This window comes from Drosophila obscura, unplaced genomic scaffold (genome assembly GCF_018151105.1).
Source record: "Drosophila obscura isolate BZ-5 IFL unplaced genomic scaffold, ASM1815110v1 contig_185, whole genome shotgun sequence".
In the NCBI taxonomy this organism is placed as follows: Eukaryota; Metazoa; Arthropoda; class Insecta; order Diptera; family Drosophilidae; genus Drosophila; species Drosophila obscura.
Window position 1 is genome coordinate 1,124,546 of NW_024542773.1, and position 16,255 is coordinate 1,140,800.

General features: G+C 45.4%; 4 protein-coding genes across 4 annotated transcripts; 3 read left to right on the forward strand and 1 right to left on the reverse strand.

Moving 5' to 3' along the window:
• Nucleotides 1-4,600: 4,600 nt before the first annotated feature.
• LOC111072771 (ribonucleases P/MRP protein subunit POP1) lies at nucleotides 4,601-7,354 on the reverse strand. Its single transcript, XM_022364825.2, has 2 exons — nucleotides 5,741-7,354; nucleotides 4,601-5,677 (listed from the first exon to the last, which is right to left on the reverse strand). Exons 1-2 carry the CDS (start codon nucleotides 7,335-7,337, stop codon nucleotides 4,788-4,790), a joined length of 2,487 nt encoding a protein of 828 aa, XP_022220517.2. The 5' UTR covers nucleotides 7,338-7,354; the 3' UTR covers nucleotides 4,601-4,787.
• Nucleotides 7,355-8,425: 1,071 nt separating this feature from the next.
• Nucleotides 8,426-11,524, forward strand: LOC111072766 (myosin-2 essential light chain). The gene is made up of 3 exons (XM_022364823.2): nucleotides 8,426-8,532; nucleotides 8,649-8,676; nucleotides 10,179-11,524. The coding sequence occupies exons 1-3, from the start codon at nucleotides 8,530-8,532 to the stop codon at nucleotides 10,589-10,591; spliced, it is 444 nt and encodes a 147-aa protein (XP_022220515.1). The 5' UTR covers nucleotides 8,426-8,529; the 3' UTR covers nucleotides 10,592-11,524.
• Nucleotides 11,525-11,770: 246 nt separating this feature from the next.
• LOC111072772 (N-chimaerin) lies at nucleotides 11,771-14,105 on the forward strand. The gene is made up of 4 exons (XM_022364827.2): nucleotides 11,771-12,035; nucleotides 12,118-13,263; nucleotides 13,334-13,439; nucleotides 13,520-14,105. Exons 1-4 carry the CDS (start codon nucleotides 11,939-11,941, stop codon nucleotides 13,677-13,679), a joined length of 1,509 nt encoding a protein of 502 aa, XP_022220519.2. The 5' UTR covers nucleotides 11,771-11,938; the 3' UTR covers nucleotides 13,680-14,105.
• Nucleotides 14,106-15,147: 1,042 nt separating this feature from the next.
• On the forward strand, nucleotides 15,148-16,252 carry LOC111072773. The gene is made up of 2 exons (XM_041592705.1): nucleotides 15,148-15,301; nucleotides 15,369-16,252. The coding sequence occupies exons 1-2, from the start codon at nucleotides 15,174-15,176 to the stop codon at nucleotides 15,898-15,900; spliced, it is 660 nt and encodes a 219-aa protein (XP_041448639.1). The 5' UTR covers nucleotides 15,148-15,173; the 3' UTR covers nucleotides 15,901-16,252.
• Nucleotides 16,253-16,255: the final 3 nt, after the last annotated feature.

Consider the following 16,255-nt stretch of genomic DNA (forward strand, 5'->3'; position numbering starts at 1 on the left):
CCCCCACCCCCAGGCCGCTGGATGTCGAGGGAGCTATGAAAATGCACCAAACAAAAACCAAAATGTAGCGAACCCACAAACCAAAACGCAAACAGAAATCAAGTGAAAAAAGTTAGTTTCTAATTACGTATTAAACATTATGCAAGCAAAAACCTACCGTTTAATTATATATATTATATATACTTTTTTTGTTTTGTTTATTGTTTATGTTTTTAGTTTACGCATACGAATAGGTTTAAAACAAAGGCATAAGCGATACCAATGCGAAAAATTCAAGCGAAACGAAACGAACGAAATTTAAATTGAAATCGAAACGATCGATAAACGATCAGAAAAGGGGCATAGAGGCATATGCAACCCTACTTGTGGAGTGTGGAATGAAATGATGATGATCACATCGGTCATCGGTCGCTTAATGCTTTCTCCATTTGCTTTTCTTATTTTTTAGTTTGTTAATCATGGAAATCATGGAATCTAAGAACTAAGTCATAGTGTTTACAGAAACCACTCCCCCCCCCAGAATCACATGGCACACGAATGCGTTTAATCTCAGTTGAATATTCAATTATTAGTTAATTTCCTTAACACGCTGCAGTACGATACCACGATAATATTAATTTTATAATTGTTTTATCATTATCCAAACATAAAAAAAGAAAAAACAAAAACAAAACATAAAAAAAACCAATTAAAATTCATATAACTAATAAGAAGTGAAATTATTCTACAAAATGGTTGTTTACTTTTCGAGTTTGCTCAATGAGTAGGTAAGGAATACCCCTCCTGGGAGTAGAACGAACTCCTACACACACACACACACACACTCACACAAACACACATACATACTTTGCCATGAAGAAAGCAGCAAACCGGAACCGGAAATGGAACATATTTCAATTTCAATCTTTACCAAACAAACAAAACATAAAAAAGACAAACCAGCCGAACGAACAACAACAAAACTGTGATGAATACTATAATTTTGCTCTCTCATGAATTTCTCACATTTTCTGCTCTCATTTTTATCTGCAATATTTATGAGTTTTTGTATATTAATTATATTTTCGTGCATTTTCAGCTGCAAAAACTTTTGTAAGAATTTAAGCGAAACACGAATGGCGTTGCAACAACTTCATGGCACCAAAAAACAAAAAACTAAATAAAACCAAAAAAGAAAAAACCAAAATGAAAAAAAAAACCAAATGAATTGTGGCATTCTGAGGCCAAAAATGAAAAAAAAAAAAAAAAAACACACATTTTTAATATACATTATATAAAAGTTTATAAATGTCCATTTTTTGATTATTAGTAGTGATGTTAAACGAAAACCAAAAAGCAACAAAAGAAAGCATAATTAACGATAAACATAATACTAATAATAATTGAAAGAAAAAACAAAAATATTGTATGTATGTTAAAGCATAGGATCGAAGCGAACCTTTTCGCCGAGAATCTACAGTGGATACAGAACACACAGGAAAAGAAAGTAGAAGTAAAAGTAAAGGAAAGGAAGTACCGAAAGAACGAATACGATTTACGATTTACGAATACGAATACGAATACTATCCCCGCATTTATGAAACAAAGAAAAGATCGATGAAAACCCAAAGAGAGAAAATCAACAAAGAGAAACACAATTTGAAACACAATCTACAATGTTAAGAGGACATTTAGAAAGATATATTGCCACGTATATCTATAAATATATGTATACTAACCCACCAAATTTCAAAGTATTTCAACGTTTTATACACACGAAGACGATGCGCAGGACAAGACACCATATACCGCCCCCTCCCCATCCCACAATATAAGCCCCATAAAAGCCCTATCCCGCCACCTCTATCACTATCACCCCCCCAAAAACAAAAAACAAAACAGCTGAAACTTGAAAGAAAAGTAAGGAAAAGCGTAACCGAAAGAGTAAGCATCATCAGTTTGCTAAAGACCAAAGAAAAAGGACATCAAATGAGGGACAAAATCAAGAGCAAAATAGAAAAGAGAAGGCAGAATTTGAGAGTTGAATTTTGAACGAACTTGTCGGTGGAAAAACGGAACACACTGCCCGTCATGTGATCCACGAGAGTACATGGAATCTACAACAAGTCTATACAGTACATACAAAAATACATGTTAAACACGCTCTTACGATATAAATGTATTCTATATGTATATGTATGTGTGTGTATTAGGGCCATATACAATACATATATACGATTCTATATACAATCCAAGAAAAACAAAAAACCAAATCCAAAAAAAAGGATTCAAAGCTCAAAGGAAAATGAGAAATGAGCAAAATGTGGATGGAAAGCAAAAAAGCAAAAATCATACATATACAATATACAATATTCTCATAATAGATAAAGCCAAAAATCGAACAAATCATAAGTAGTTCAGCACACACACACACACACAGACAGATAGACACACAAAATAACAGACAGACAGACAGACATATAAATAACATGAATATATTCAAAGTTTGCGAATCAAATTCAGTTTGAAACTTGTACTTGTGTAGGCTCTTAGTAATTGTAATTGAATGAAGAATATACATACATACATGCATCACACATACTATATATACATATATATATTATATATTATATATAAATCTAATTGTTTTTTCTTTAAAATTTAGTTATACATAAGATCGAATCATATTTTATTGTCATACAACAAACAACAAAGTAAAGTGAATAAAACAAAACAAAACAAAAACGGATCACAACCGAAAGACCGAAATATTTATTAACTGTTTCAACTAAGTTGTATAATTATAAGTGAAAAAGTTTACATAATGGAATTATGTATCTGTATCTAAGTGAAATGACAGACCAGACAGCATTCTCGGACAGCATTTCGGGCCAGATTGCGAGATTGGATTGATTGGATGATGATTGATGATTGATGATCTCCAGAGCTCTGGATAGAAGGATAGAACGAGATCGATTGTAATCGATGGGGCAGAAATTAACACACAAATTCGAAAAGAAAACGCAACTTAACGCACAACAAACAACAACCAACAAGAAGAGAAAACACCAACAGCAAAACAGCTATAAAACTTCCCAGAGTAACGAAACACAAAAAAAAAAACACCATAAACAAGCATATAAGTATATATAGAGTACATGTGTATACATAAGCAGTATATAGACAATTTCAATAACTGATAAATATACAATATATATATATATATACACTTATATATAAAGAGAAAGCCCAAAATTAAGGGAAAATTCAAATACATTTTCCCATAACCAAAACCAAACAAAATCGAAACCGAAATCGAATTCGAATAATTCAACAATTAAAAGTGAATCAAACGATGAATACACACACTCGTATAATATATGATACAGCCACGTCCCCTCTCCCAAAAAGAATTGTAAGCAATTTTTTAATCATTGTCGCATTTTAGAAAGGAAAATGAAGATGAACATAAAATCGATAACGAACAAAATAAAAACAAATAAATTAAACCATTTCCAAGCGCGAATAAATTTTAATTTATTCCAAGCCCACACACAACACACACACACACACACCAAATCCAACGCATATTCACAACACTCACACCTACACACACACCCCACACAAAACACAGAAACATTCAGTCATAGACAGTCACTCACTCGATTGAATACATTGCATAACGAATACAAACAAATTGAATTAAAAAACAAGTTGGATGTGGATGTGGTGGATGATGGTAAACGAAGCAAGAATGACATACAAGTAATTTTAAATTGAATAAAAATTAGTATTAAATATGTACAACAAATTTCCAAATTGCGTTTTATTTTCACCGATTTCTGATTCTGTAGAGCAACCCCGATTCGATTGATCCTTTGAAAGGAAAGTTACAGATACAAATTACGATTAAGATCCCATTAAAAAGTTCTGAGGATTTCACAATCAATGGGAATGGGCAATTCCAATACGAGCACACAGTTTGAGTACGTACATATATAATAATTAAAGGTGAGGCATTAGAGGGCACACTCCCTGTCCGTTACTCCGAACTCCGTTACTTGGCTCAATGGAACACGGCATGAGAGGGTCACAAGCCCCTTTGGTCATCATAATTCGTACTCCCCTTAATCACTGGAAATGGGATAGATTTTAGCCCTTTGTCGCAAGACAAGAGCATGGCTCTTCTTCTGATCCTCCTGGTATTAATTGCTTGCTCACTCTCATTCGTTATATAATTCTGTGTAATTTCTTAATTACTATGTCGAACCATAACTACCTTCTTAACTGCAATCATTTACTTAAATGTGGGGATTACATTAGTTATTAAATTATTGAAACGAAAATATAATTGTGGATGCTACACTAATTATTTCAAACGAAACAAATAACCATTTACGCCGGATCCTATGACGAAACTCTTTAAGACGTTGAAGAACTGCAATCTGATTCCATCATCGTAGCATGCATTCAACTATTAAAAGACGTTGATGTATCGATTGGGGTGAAAAGCTTCGGCATAAATAATTTTTGTATGCCTCAAATAAACCTAAATATTCTTATTAAACCGTATCGTATCCATGCAATAGATTTTTCTGAAGGTTTTAAGCACGGATTTTCACCGAATTCTTAACAATTGTACCATCGATTCAATTTTAACAGAGTCTTTCACATCGTGTCTAATAAGGCAGCCAGGAATCGGGTCAATCATCTGCTAGACTCATCATCTATTTGGTATTTCTCGGATATACATATACGTATGCTAGGAACTATAAATATTTACATTGGCTGTGAGCTGATTCTCGGATTCAAAAGGTCTGGACGGATACATTCAGATTCACTTGGAGGGCGGCCCAGCGATAGTCGCGGCTGTCGGGGTTGCGCACCAGGCACATCGGCTGCATTTGGCGTCCCTTCGAGTCCTTCAGGCTGCTCAGCAACTGCTGCAGGCCGCCGGGAGTCACATAGCCGACGGCACAGACGGTCGCCTCCGTGAAGCTAAAGCCGGCTGTGGTCACGTAGCCGAAGACCTCGCGACTGCACTGACGGCGCACGCTATCGCGCGTCTCGGCGGGGTCTGTGGGCAGCCAGAGGCGGCACATTTCCAGTAGGTGGGCCCGGACCAGAGCCGCCGTGTTGGCTGGACGGATGTGGACGCGCCTAGTGGCTGTCTCCTGGAGGCGCCGCTTCTCGCGCACCCGGCGAGCCCGCAGGCGCTTTAGCTTGATTTTGTGGTCACTGCGAAGCTCCTTGCGCGTCCGCTCGTTGAGATCGGGCTGCGGAGGCTCCATGTGGACGGGTGCCTGCTCGTTCCGACTGATCTGACGCCAGCGTCGCTTGTAATCGACAGCCGTGGGCAGACATATCAGCGCATTGTCCTTCACATGTCCACGCGACTTCAGACGTAGCTGGATCTGGATGAGGCAGTCGTCGGGCACCTGATCGGGCAGCGGCTGGCGCTGCCGCAGACAATCGCCGATCGACTCCAGCAGCTCTCGGTGTCGCAGCACGTGGTAAGATCCAACGTCTCGGATGGTGGCAGCAGCAGCAGTGGTCCGCCAGTCCCGCACCAGATGCTTCCAGGGCGCACTGAAGGGACTGGCCACCGCCAGCTTTCTATAGTTGGTGCGTTTGTTGGGCGGCAGGCGGAAGTAGCGGGCGCGCCGCTCCTCGGCAGCAACAGACGCCAGCTTCAATCCTGGAAATGAATACCCAAATTAGGAATATGGTGTGCCTTCTCTCAGTGCGCTTGCCCACTTACCCGCCAATGTGTCGGGCAGATGCTGCTCGCCGCCAGACTCCCTGGCCACCGAATCGAGCTCACGCAGGCCACCTGGCCTGGCGCCCCACATGGTGAGTGTTAGCCAGAGGGCCATGCCGTACTTGGCCGGCGCGATCACGTCCCAGCCGCAGCCGTAGCCCAGGCGCTTGTACTCGGGATCCTGGGAGCCGGGACGCTGGATCAGCAGCAGTGGAACCGGCTGCATTTTCTCCTCGAAGGCGCAGGGCACTCCGGGAACCACAGCGTGCTGCTGGCGCAGCTCCTGATAGGCATGGGTGGACATTATGTCCCTGGCCAGGCGCTCCCTCTCCTCCCGTTGCCAGAGCGGACTCTGGGGCAGGCACTCGGGCTGACTGAGCAGGAGACTACCAGCTGGCGCCGCTCCAGCACGAGATTCCGCCTTGGTGCGCTTGCTGGGACGCTGCAGGCGGGGATCCACGATGTGGAGACCCATGATGAGGTTCGAGAGCAGCTCGCTAGGGGAATGCAGCTGGAAGGCGGCCTCGCAGTAATCGGCCTGGGCCGAATGCACCTCAAGCTGATCCTTCCGATGCGCCCGCAGGCTGGAGGCCAGCACCCGCTGGGCCTGGACTCCCGTCAGGCGAAAGCGGTTGAACTTCTGCCGCAGCACCAGCAGCTGGAGGCTGCCATGCGAGTAGTGTTCGTGACGCTCGAAAGCCTTCGTATGTGTCCAGAAACGCAGCGGCTTCTCTTTCTGCTCCTCCCCTGGCTCTTCCTGTAGGGGCAGCGTCTGTTGCCGCCTGGACTGCAGCGAGAACACACGCAGCAGCTGCTCGACGGTCGCCTGGGCGGCACTGGGATGCAGCCAAAGCCAGAGGGTGCGAACGGCCTCGGCGGCTGACGCTCCTTCCTCCAGAGGCCGCCACATGAAGCTGGCACGCTGAAGAGCCCTGCGGGGATAATGGCCATCGGCAAAGAGCTCCACGGTGCCCTCGCGACGGCCCGTGAGGAAGGTTCTGGCCGTCACGCTCAAACCGCACTGGGGGCTAGTCAGGCGGGCGAATCCCTGCCGCAGCGACTCCAGCTTTCCCTGCAGCTCGACGCAGGTGTAGTAGGAGATGTCCTGGAGCAGGCAGTGCTGCACGCTGGCCCGGTAGCAGGCGCGGTAGGTCTTGTCACAGCTGGCGTTGGCCAGGCGGTAGCCCCAGCGGTCCACCATGTGGAAGCGTTTGGCGTGCCAGATGTGCGTCTCCAGCCAGTGGTGCCGCTGCTGGCGGCGCACATACTCCTTAAGCAGGTTCCCGGGCCGGCGGCGGTATTTGCGCGAGGGACGCTTTCGGATGACCGGGTCATTGCCGCCTTTGCACATCTGGTTCTTGTGGGCGTGGCGGTACTTGCGCGGCAACCGCTTGGGGTGGTGGGACATGGCGCGGCGCCGCATGTGCTTGGGCAGCGTTTGGAAGATCAGTTTGCTGCTGACGGGATTCAGGGCCTCTGCGATGAGGCCCTTGATCTCGTTCAGCGCCCCCGCCGCGTAGCGGTAGGTGGACACGTGCGTGGGCAATGTGATCCGCCCGCCCATGCGGGCATCGTATTCCAGTTTCTGTGCGCTCATGACGGGGCCACTAAATCTTAAGCGAATTTTAAAAATCAAAACAAACTGAATCCGCGGCACGTGGCAATATGGTCACACTAGGGCTGCACAGCCATCGATGATTCTCATCGGTATATTTACGGTATATTATATACTTTTCAAAATTACCGCCAAACTCAATTTAGCGCACCAAAAATACTGACATTTTTCGCTCTCAAATCGTGGTGGTTTTTAAAAATTTGCTCCCTTTTTCGAGGTGAAGAGAGCGTTTTCGTGGTGACTTTATCCTCCTTTTCGTGTTGTGAGCCACATGTTCCTAACGGGAACCGTATGGAATGTAGATTCACCGTTGCGACGTTCCTACGCGTTCCCGTATGATACTTTTGATTTGTATGGGAAAAATTTCAGCAACATGGGGAAATGAAGTAGCAGCATTGCTGTGCAACTTTGGCACGGAATGAGCAACAATCTGCATACCTTGGGAAAATGGATATTATGGGCTTGAGATATTGTTTGAATTTTCAGGCTCCAATTAATGCAAAAACTACTCAGTCTCTGTTCTAAAGATTTTAACAAAGTTTTGCAGCTCACGACTACCAATAATGGGTATCAGAACCGGGATAAATGTATTTATAAAACACAAACATGTGCATTAATATGTAAAAAAGCATGTCAACCTAGGATCAAATCAATATTAATGTTTCAATGGAGCTTGAAACAACAAATTTAACATCAATTAAAGGAAATATGGTATAAAAAAGTACATACGCATAGAAGAAACTTGGTTGCCCAGCAACTATGACGTCACATTTAGTCAACATTTACGTTTTATGCTTTGACCGTTTTTGTTTGAACCTTTTTATGTAAGCAATCCAATAAAAAGAACTTCTGAAAGCTAACCAATCTTGTAGAAAATTAATGTTTTTATCGGATTAAATTATTTGTTTAGTACTGAGAGGGCTAATTAGCTAGTAATATTGAACCGAATATCAAAATTGAGGAATATCAACGCATCTTGTCATGTCCGTCAGTATATTTATGGTATATTTTGATAATGACAGGGTGTATTTCGATACATTTTCGAGGGTCAGGCGGTATATTTTATCGGTAAGTCTGCGGTCACACTTGTCGCATCAAAATTTCGCCTACTTCGCACTCAATTTATCCCGTGTTTTGTGTTGTTTTTCCCCAGCCAGCCTACCAACAAATCGATATGGTAAGTAGGCCGACAAGTAATTGATATCGTGGCCAATATATAGCCATATAGCTACACGTAGTTTTTCCATTGACTTTTGCTGGAAATTAATGTGTTCTTTTGTTTGGTTTTTCCAGGCAGCTTACACCGAGGATCAGTTGGCTGGTAAGTGTCTCTCTCTCTATCTATCTCTTCCTCACTCTGAGTAGGCGTGTGTGCGTGTGTGTGGAAGTTCAAAGTGCCAGCTCAAAGCCTCCCCTCCCCCTCGGCAGCCTCGACGACTGCAAAAACAAAAAGACAACATAAAAACAGTTATTTGCATGCGCTGGCACATTTCAACTCTTTCTCTCTCACTCTGCATTGGAATGTGTGTTCGTGTGAAGGCGATGACACAGAAATGTTGTGTATGTGTGCGAGTGCTACACATATTCATATGCGGTGTATGAATCATTGATAAAACAAATACTCTTGGCCGGGTGGGTGGTGTTAGGAGGGGAAAGCACTGGAAGGCAGCCATACGATCGCGTTGGAATGACTCACCCGGCGAACAGCAGCAGCTACAGGAGGAGAAGATTCGATACGAAGGAAAGGAACTGCAGGGATTAGCTCGCGTCCACTGCCCGGCGGCGACTGCAGTTGCGATCCGATATGATCGCCACATCTCTCGCATCTCGGCCATGTCCAAAGCGGTCGCTCGGCCGGCTGCCGCCATTTAAGGCGGACCAGACCGGGCCACCATCACCTTCTGGGTCAAATGCATCTCGATGCCACGACCAGGCCCCGGCCAGCCGGCCATTATGGCGGATCTTTACGCAACGATCGAACCTCTACTCAGCCACCCCCCTCTTGCTCCATCCATGCTCTGCTGATAACTTAATCAGCATCGATTGCTGCTCGATTAGCCACTCCAGTGCGCTCCACCCGCCCGACCGAGCGACCGTCCGCCCGATAAGTCTCTGACGTCAGCCCCTGACCGCATTCGACCGCGAATCCGCGTACTGCAGTCGCTTGCCTGTGGCTCCGCTCCGCCATTTATTGCCAAAAATGGGCAAAAATGCGCTGAAATCGTTTGCTTTTATGGCCATTTTTGGCTGCCATATGCGCATGCTGTGGCCAAAACAGCAACATATTCCGCTCGTGCCTGGGCTATAGAAGCATAAGATACCCTTTACTCATCGAAAGGAATGGAGATTGCAGCCAAATATCTGATATTCACGGAGTAGATTCAAATCATGGTCAGGATCGACAGTTCCACTTTGTAAAATGCACAATTAAACCTCGAGGTATTATCCTTTGGCCAGGAATTGCTAGGTGTAATGTGGGAATCCATGTGGCAAGTGGCAACCCCCCTTGTGGAGGGTATATCTCTGAACGCAGGCTCAATATGATCCGTTCTCTTGCTGCTGCTGGTGCTGCCTGCTACTGCAGCTGCAGCTGCTTTTGCTGCTGCTTGTGGGGCAGGCTGCGAGGCAGGCCAAATCTGTAAGCCGAAGCTGGAGTGTCAGTAGCAGGCGAGGCGGTCATCGAAGCGGTTCATCATGTATTACTACACAGCACATGTGAAGCCGACGTTCACCACGGTGGAAGGTTAATGCAGGGAGAGATTCTTTTATTCTGATTGGATCTCCACATTCTAACAATCTTTGTGTGTTTTGCGTCTATTGCAGAGTTCCAGGAGGCCTTCAATCTGTTTGACAATCGCGGCGATGGCAAAATTCAGCTGGCCCAAGTGGGCGAATGCCTGCGTGCCCTCGGCCAGAATCCCACCGAGTCGGACGTGAAGAAGTGCACGCACCAGCTGAAGCCGGACGAGCGTATCTCGTTCGAGGTGTTTCTGCCCATCTATCAGGCCATATCGAAGGCCCGCTCCGGGGACACGGCCGATGACTTCATCGAGGGACTGCGTCACTTTGACAAGGACGCCAGTGGCTACATATCGTCTGCCGAGCTGCGCCATCTCCTGACCACGCTGGGCGAGAAGCTCACCGACGAGGAGGTGGAGCAGCTGCTGGCCAATATGGAGGACCAGCAGGGCAACATCAACTACGAGGAGTTTGTCCGCATGGTCATGAGCGGCTAGGACAAGCATCCAGCACCCCCCAAAAAGCACGACGAGACCGATGACGAGTAGCAGCAACAAAATCCACACAAAACAAACAAAAGTAGCAACAACAACAACACTAAACACCTGCCAATCTATCAGTTATCAAAGCCGATGGCCGATCCAAATGTAGTTCATTCCGCCAGAATTTCCAACTCCGAGATTCCAATTATCATATTCCTATGCCCCATGTCCATTGTCCATCAAGGGACGATAATAATTAATTAATATTCCAACGAAAGACAACAAGACAACAGAACACAACGACCATGGAACGATGGAAGTAGACAGACAGAGAGAGAGCGACAGCGAGAGTTGGAGTTGGAGCAACAGGCAGGAGACCAGGGCAGCTCTGCCGCCCCGCCCCGCCCCGCACTAGCCCCAAAAATAACTAACCATCGACACAGTACAGTACACTCTTGAATAACGAATTAATCCAGTACACATCATCGTGGCCGCGTGAATAACTTGTGCGTATTATTCTAAAGTAATAAGAGATATTTGAACAGTAATTAAACCCGATATTCCGGCGTTTCTTTTGTACGTACCGCATACTCTAATCTTAAAAAAAAAAAACAAAACAAAAATGAAACATGTTATACAATATACACACATTACATACATACATACATATATGTAGGACTGGGATCCCGCAAGGGGATCTCAATTTCCACACCGCAGCAAGAGTATGATGAAAAGTATTTATAAACTAAACTAAAATCGGAAGGTTCGCGTATGATGTTTTGTTTGAATTTAGATGCGCATTTCAAATTTTTACATGTTTTTTTTTTTAATAATTTAATATTTGTATTTAATAAACAAGAAAAACAAAAAAAAGAGCAAGTGAGCGTAGGTTCTTTTTACAAGAGAAAAAAAAGTACTTAAAAATAAATAAAACCAATTGAAAGTGTACATGCTGTTTTATTTATTAAACTGCCAGTTTTGCCCCTGAGAACACGGCATTTTGAATAGCATTTTGAAATTGGCGCCCAGCAGTGTTGCCAGGGCAGCCGAATGGTCGCATTCCACAGCACTACAATGCAGTGTGAGCGGGCGCAATATACATATGCGGCTGTTTGCACCACCAATACTAATGCACATTTATCGTTGTGTTTGCACGAATACGATGATTAATGCGTTTCCGCGCACTATGTGCATTTATCGTGCGATGGCCTGACAACCCTACGCTCTGCGCGTTCCAAAACAAAAGCGAAAATGTTTTAAACATTTTTGCAAGTGCAACCGCTGCATTCCTTTAGTTTCCGTCTTGGTAGTGATTTAACTGATCATTACGTTCGCTTCGCTGCAGTCCAGTCCGCGCAGACCATGGCCCGAAACGCTGCCGCGGGCGTTGTCGCCACTCTGCCTGGCGGAGGCGGCGGCGAGCCCAGCTCTCCAGTGCAAAAGGTGTGGAAGCCCGAGCGTAAGTGATTCAGCCATCAGGAGTACCAACCAGTGGGTGACCACTCTCTCTCTCTCTCTCTCTCTCTGATTATCTTGACTAGTGTACAAGATTCAGCTGGAGGCACCGGCCCCGTGTCCGATGCGGTGCCAGCGCACCCTGCCTCTGCCGCCGCAAAAGAGCACCGCCGAGGAAGTGGAGCAGGACAACCAGGCCGCGCGGCTGTATGGCTCCGAGTACCATGGCCTGATGGGCCACCTGGAGGCGGAGCATCTGCTCGGTCTGACTGGAGGAGAAGGCAGCTATCTGGTGCGTCGCAGCCCCATGTCCGACGGCTTCTACACGCTGAGCCTGCGCTTCAACAAGCGCACCAAGCACTACAAACTGTTCCACAAGTCCGGCGTGGGCCACTACCTGCGCGAGCAGGACAAGCGCTTCGACTCGGTCTACGACATGGTGGCCGACGGCCTTATCAACTTCCACATGCAGCTCCACGCCAGCCCCATCATACAGCAGATTAATCAGCAAACCAAAAACTGCTACCAGCAAAGTCCCTACATGACCCTCAACGGTCGCAAGCTGCGGGCTCTTTCCAATGAGCTGGGCAAGACTAATGCAGCCGCCGCCGCCGCCGCCGCGGCAGCAAAGGATGAGGCGTCTCCAAAGGATGTGGATGTGCCAGCGATGCCGGCGCAGCCCTTGGCCAGTCAGCTGCCCGCTGTTGCAGTGGATCCCATGCCGCTGATCTACGAGAAGCTGCACCACTTCAAGGTGCACACCTTCAAGGGCCTCAACTGGTGCGAGTTCTGCGCCAACTTCCTGTGGGGCTTCACCGCTCAGGGCGTCAAGTGCGAGGCCTGCGGCTTCGTGGCCCACACCAAATGCTCGGAGCTGGTGCCGCCAAAGTGTGTGCCCGACCTGAAGCGGATTCGGGGCGTCTTTGGCACCGATCTGGCTACCATGGTTCAGCTGGATCCCCGCCACCAGATCCCCTTCGTTGTGCGTCGCTGCGTGGAGGAGGTCGAGGCCCGGGGCATGCTCCAGGAGGGCATCTACCGCGTCTCGGGATTTGCGGACGAAATCGAGGCCCTCAAGCTGGCCCTCGACCGGGAGGGCGAGAAAACGGACATGTCGGAGGTGGCCTACGGCAATGTCAATGTCATTGCCGGCACCCTAAAGCTCTATCTGCGGCTGCTGCCCGTGCCTCTCATCACGTTCCAGGCGTACCCCAGCTTCATGACTGCCGGCCGTAAGTGTTGTGCTGTGCTGTGATCCGTGATGCGAAAAAAGAGCCCATTTTAACTGTAAACTCGTTTTAGGGAACACCAAACAGGCGGAGCAACTGCAGCTGATGTCAGAGGCAGTGCGTCGTCTGCCGCCGGCCCACTACAGCTGCCTGCAGTACATGCTGGAGCACCTTAAGCGGTGAGTAGTGTGAATGCCACTCAATGTTCCTGACATTCCAATTGAAACCCTCAAAATCCCCTCGTCCTTATCCCATGCAGTGTGGCCTCCCACTATGCCGTCAATAAGATGAACGAGCACAACCTGGCCACTGTGTTCGCGCCCACGTTGATAGCAACGCCCCAGCACATGACGAACCTGACCGAGGAGATATTCATGCTCTCCTCGCTGATCACCCACTGCAAGACTATATTTGCCTAGGCGCCACGCCACGCCACGCCACGCCACGCGAAAACCTTAAGCACAGATCAGAGGGAGAGCCCACTAGAGGGAGCAGCAGCTATATCCAGCTCTCTCAGTTCACTGAACCCCATCATCCCCCCACCCCGCCACCGGGTGTATCGCATGAGGTGCACACCTCAATTGGCGTTTTGCCTAGCATTTACCTTAATTTATTAATGAACTTTCGATGCATCCTTGATATGTCCACCAAAAATGTAGCCTTAAGTATCTATGAATAGCGCTTTACATGAATTCCCAGTTTTGTAAGGATTACATCGAAAACACACAAGTAGAACGCATTTAATGTTGTAGGAATCTAACGTACGAATTTACCGAATTTTCGAAATACTTTTAGCATACTTTTACGATCTTTTCGTCACAAGAAATATATTTATTTTATTTATATAAAGAACTAGTACTATGATTTTCTCAATCCGGAGGGTTGCCCCTGAAGGTGTAGTTGATTTCTTTAGCGTATAATCAAAATGCAATCTTTCAGTTTTATTTACCTTCATGTTTTGGGTAGAAGCTCGTAAGTAATTGAAGAAATCAAACAGCATTCGATGAAACATTTTTACAAACATATTTCCCATCTTTTCAGCACATATCCATACCTATGCCTATGCATTTTTAATCACTTTTAATGACATTACATTAATTTGAGCAGGGTTGCCTATCGAATAGAACTGAGCAATCGGGTAAGGGTAAACCACACCTTTCCAATACTTAAATCGAATAGATGTCAAAGCTAAACTGAAGCTGTCATTCAGTCTGGCAAAGTATTTGTGTGTGTGTGGAGTTTTATTTTCTCTAGCGGAAAAAACTGCAAAATGGAAAAGAAAGAGAAACCAAAAATGGAAACATACAAATTTGAATCCGAGCAGGAAAAACTATTCAAAGATCCCGCTTACAAAGCAGAAGTTCGTAAATTTCGCAAAGAAAAAGAGCGAATGTACCAGGAAATAATGAATGAATGCAAAAAGCAAAAAGAACTAAATCTGAAAAAAAAATGAAGTGCCACAGCAAAAAAATTTGGTGTGCATGCCCGCAAAGGTCAATATTATATTTCAAGATGACGGCTACAAGCAAAAAAATGAAGGAAACATCCAGATGAAGCAAAATACTGCTAACATTGAATATGTACCGTATTTGCCATTTAAAGACGTTCCTTTCAACCCTCCACGGTAAGTAGGCATTAGTTTGAGTACCCAAAAAGATTCAATTTAATTTTTAACTGCTTCCTCGATCAGCATTGCATCTAAGAGGGAGTATACACTGTTTGACTGTACCCAGGAGATGTTCATGAATCTCTGGGCCGATCATGATGCCGGAAGTGTCTCGAAGAAGCCTCGAATGGAACCAGAAGAGCCCAGTCCATTCAAAATTCCAAAGTATAGCAAAATTTTTCGTTCCCTAAAGCATTCAGTTTAATTTATATCTGCTTCCCCGTTAAGAATTGACCATCCCAAGAATATGGTCAAGGATATGTGTGTCCAGACGATGCCAGAAAATATATTCGCTAAGCCAATGACCGAGTGCGTCTCCAATGAGGCAGCAATGGTAACAACCGCATCGGGACCGGGACCATCCAACGTTTCAAAGTAAGTGGCATAAGCATTTTCGTTCCCCATCAAATGTCATTTAATCTATGGCTGCTTCTCCGCTCAGCAATGACTCTAACTTCGTCGAGTGTCCCATGGATTTCGACGGCAACGATATTATTGGCTACTCGCCGGCATGGAAGTTCGATATCTTGCCCGATGGAACTTTCAAGACATCGACTATCTACGACCCCTTACGCGACGGGCATGTGCCGTTGGTTGCGCGCGAGGTCAGCGTCACGGATGGCCCCCTGATACTTTTAGTCGGGGACGAGGAAGGCCAAGTGCACTACAATCACAAGGACAGGGTGCAAATGGACATCGGGAATTCCACGCTGCACGTGCTCGACCCCACCGAGGAAGCCGTCTTGCTGGTGAACGAGAAAGTTCCATTGGATTTGAACGAGCTGATCGTAAATACGCCCATTGGACAGGAGTCGCAGGGCAGTCAAACTGATGAACATGCTGATGTCGAGAATTCGTATTCGAATTCGAATTCGAATTCTTCTGGTGACCAGAAGAAGTCTCGCATCGCCTTTGAACAACTCGATATTGAGCTTCCCACTGACAAAAAATATCTAAAGCAAACAATCATTTAAGCTATCAATAACACAACACACACATATAAATGGACGTCTCGATATTGAGTTTCCCACTGAGAAGAAAACACTTAAAACAAACAAACAAACAAACAAACATCAAAGCTATCAGAGACACAAACACACACACAAATGAGCGACTCGATATTGAGTTTCGCGATGGGACAAGTTTCCCACAGCAAACAAAGAACTGAACTTCAATGATCTGTAAACACCAAAACACATGCAAATGGCTGGATAGTTCTTGGAACGAACAAACATCGAATTTAAAATTTACACTTACATTTATACACTTGTGATCGATTATTGCCATGCAATGTAAAGGAGAATGAATTTAAAATATATAAATATTATA

Excerpts from the sequence above, each read along its gene's own strand:
- LOC111072771 (XM_022364825.2), bottom strand. The coding sequence starts at position 7,337 with ATGAGCGCACAGAAACTGGAATACGATGCCCGCATGGGCGGGCGGATC. Across the intron at positions 5,678-5,740 it reads TCTGCCCGACACATTGGCGG|GATTGAAGCTGGCGTCTGTT; the intron begins GTAAGTGGGCAA and ends ATTCATTTCCAG.
- LOC111072766 (XM_022364823.2), top strand. Across the intron at positions 8,677-10,178 it reads CACCGAGGATCAGTTGGCTG|AGTTCCAGGAGGCCTTCAAT; the intron begins GTAAGTGTCTCT and ends CGTCTATTGCAG.
- LOC111072772 (XM_022364827.2), top strand. The coding sequence starts at position 11,939 with ATGGCCCGAAACGCTGCCGCGGGCGTTGTCGCCACTCTGCCTGGCGGA. Across the intron at positions 13,264-13,333 it reads CAGCTTCATGACTGCCGGCC|GGAACACCAAACAGGCGGAG; the intron begins GTAAGTGTTGTG and ends AACTCGTTTTAG. Across the intron at positions 13,440-13,519 it reads ATGCTGGAGCACCTTAAGCG|TGTGGCCTCCCACTATGCCG; the intron begins GTGAGTAGTGTG and ends TATCCCATGCAG.
- LOC111072773 (XM_041592705.1), top strand. The coding sequence starts at position 15,174 with ATGGTCAAGGATATGTGTGTCCAGACGATGCCAGAAAATATATTCGCT. Across the intron at positions 15,302-15,368 it reads GGACCATCCAACGTTTCAAA|CAATGACTCTAACTTCGTCG; the intron begins GTAAGTGGCATA and ends TTCTCCGCTCAG.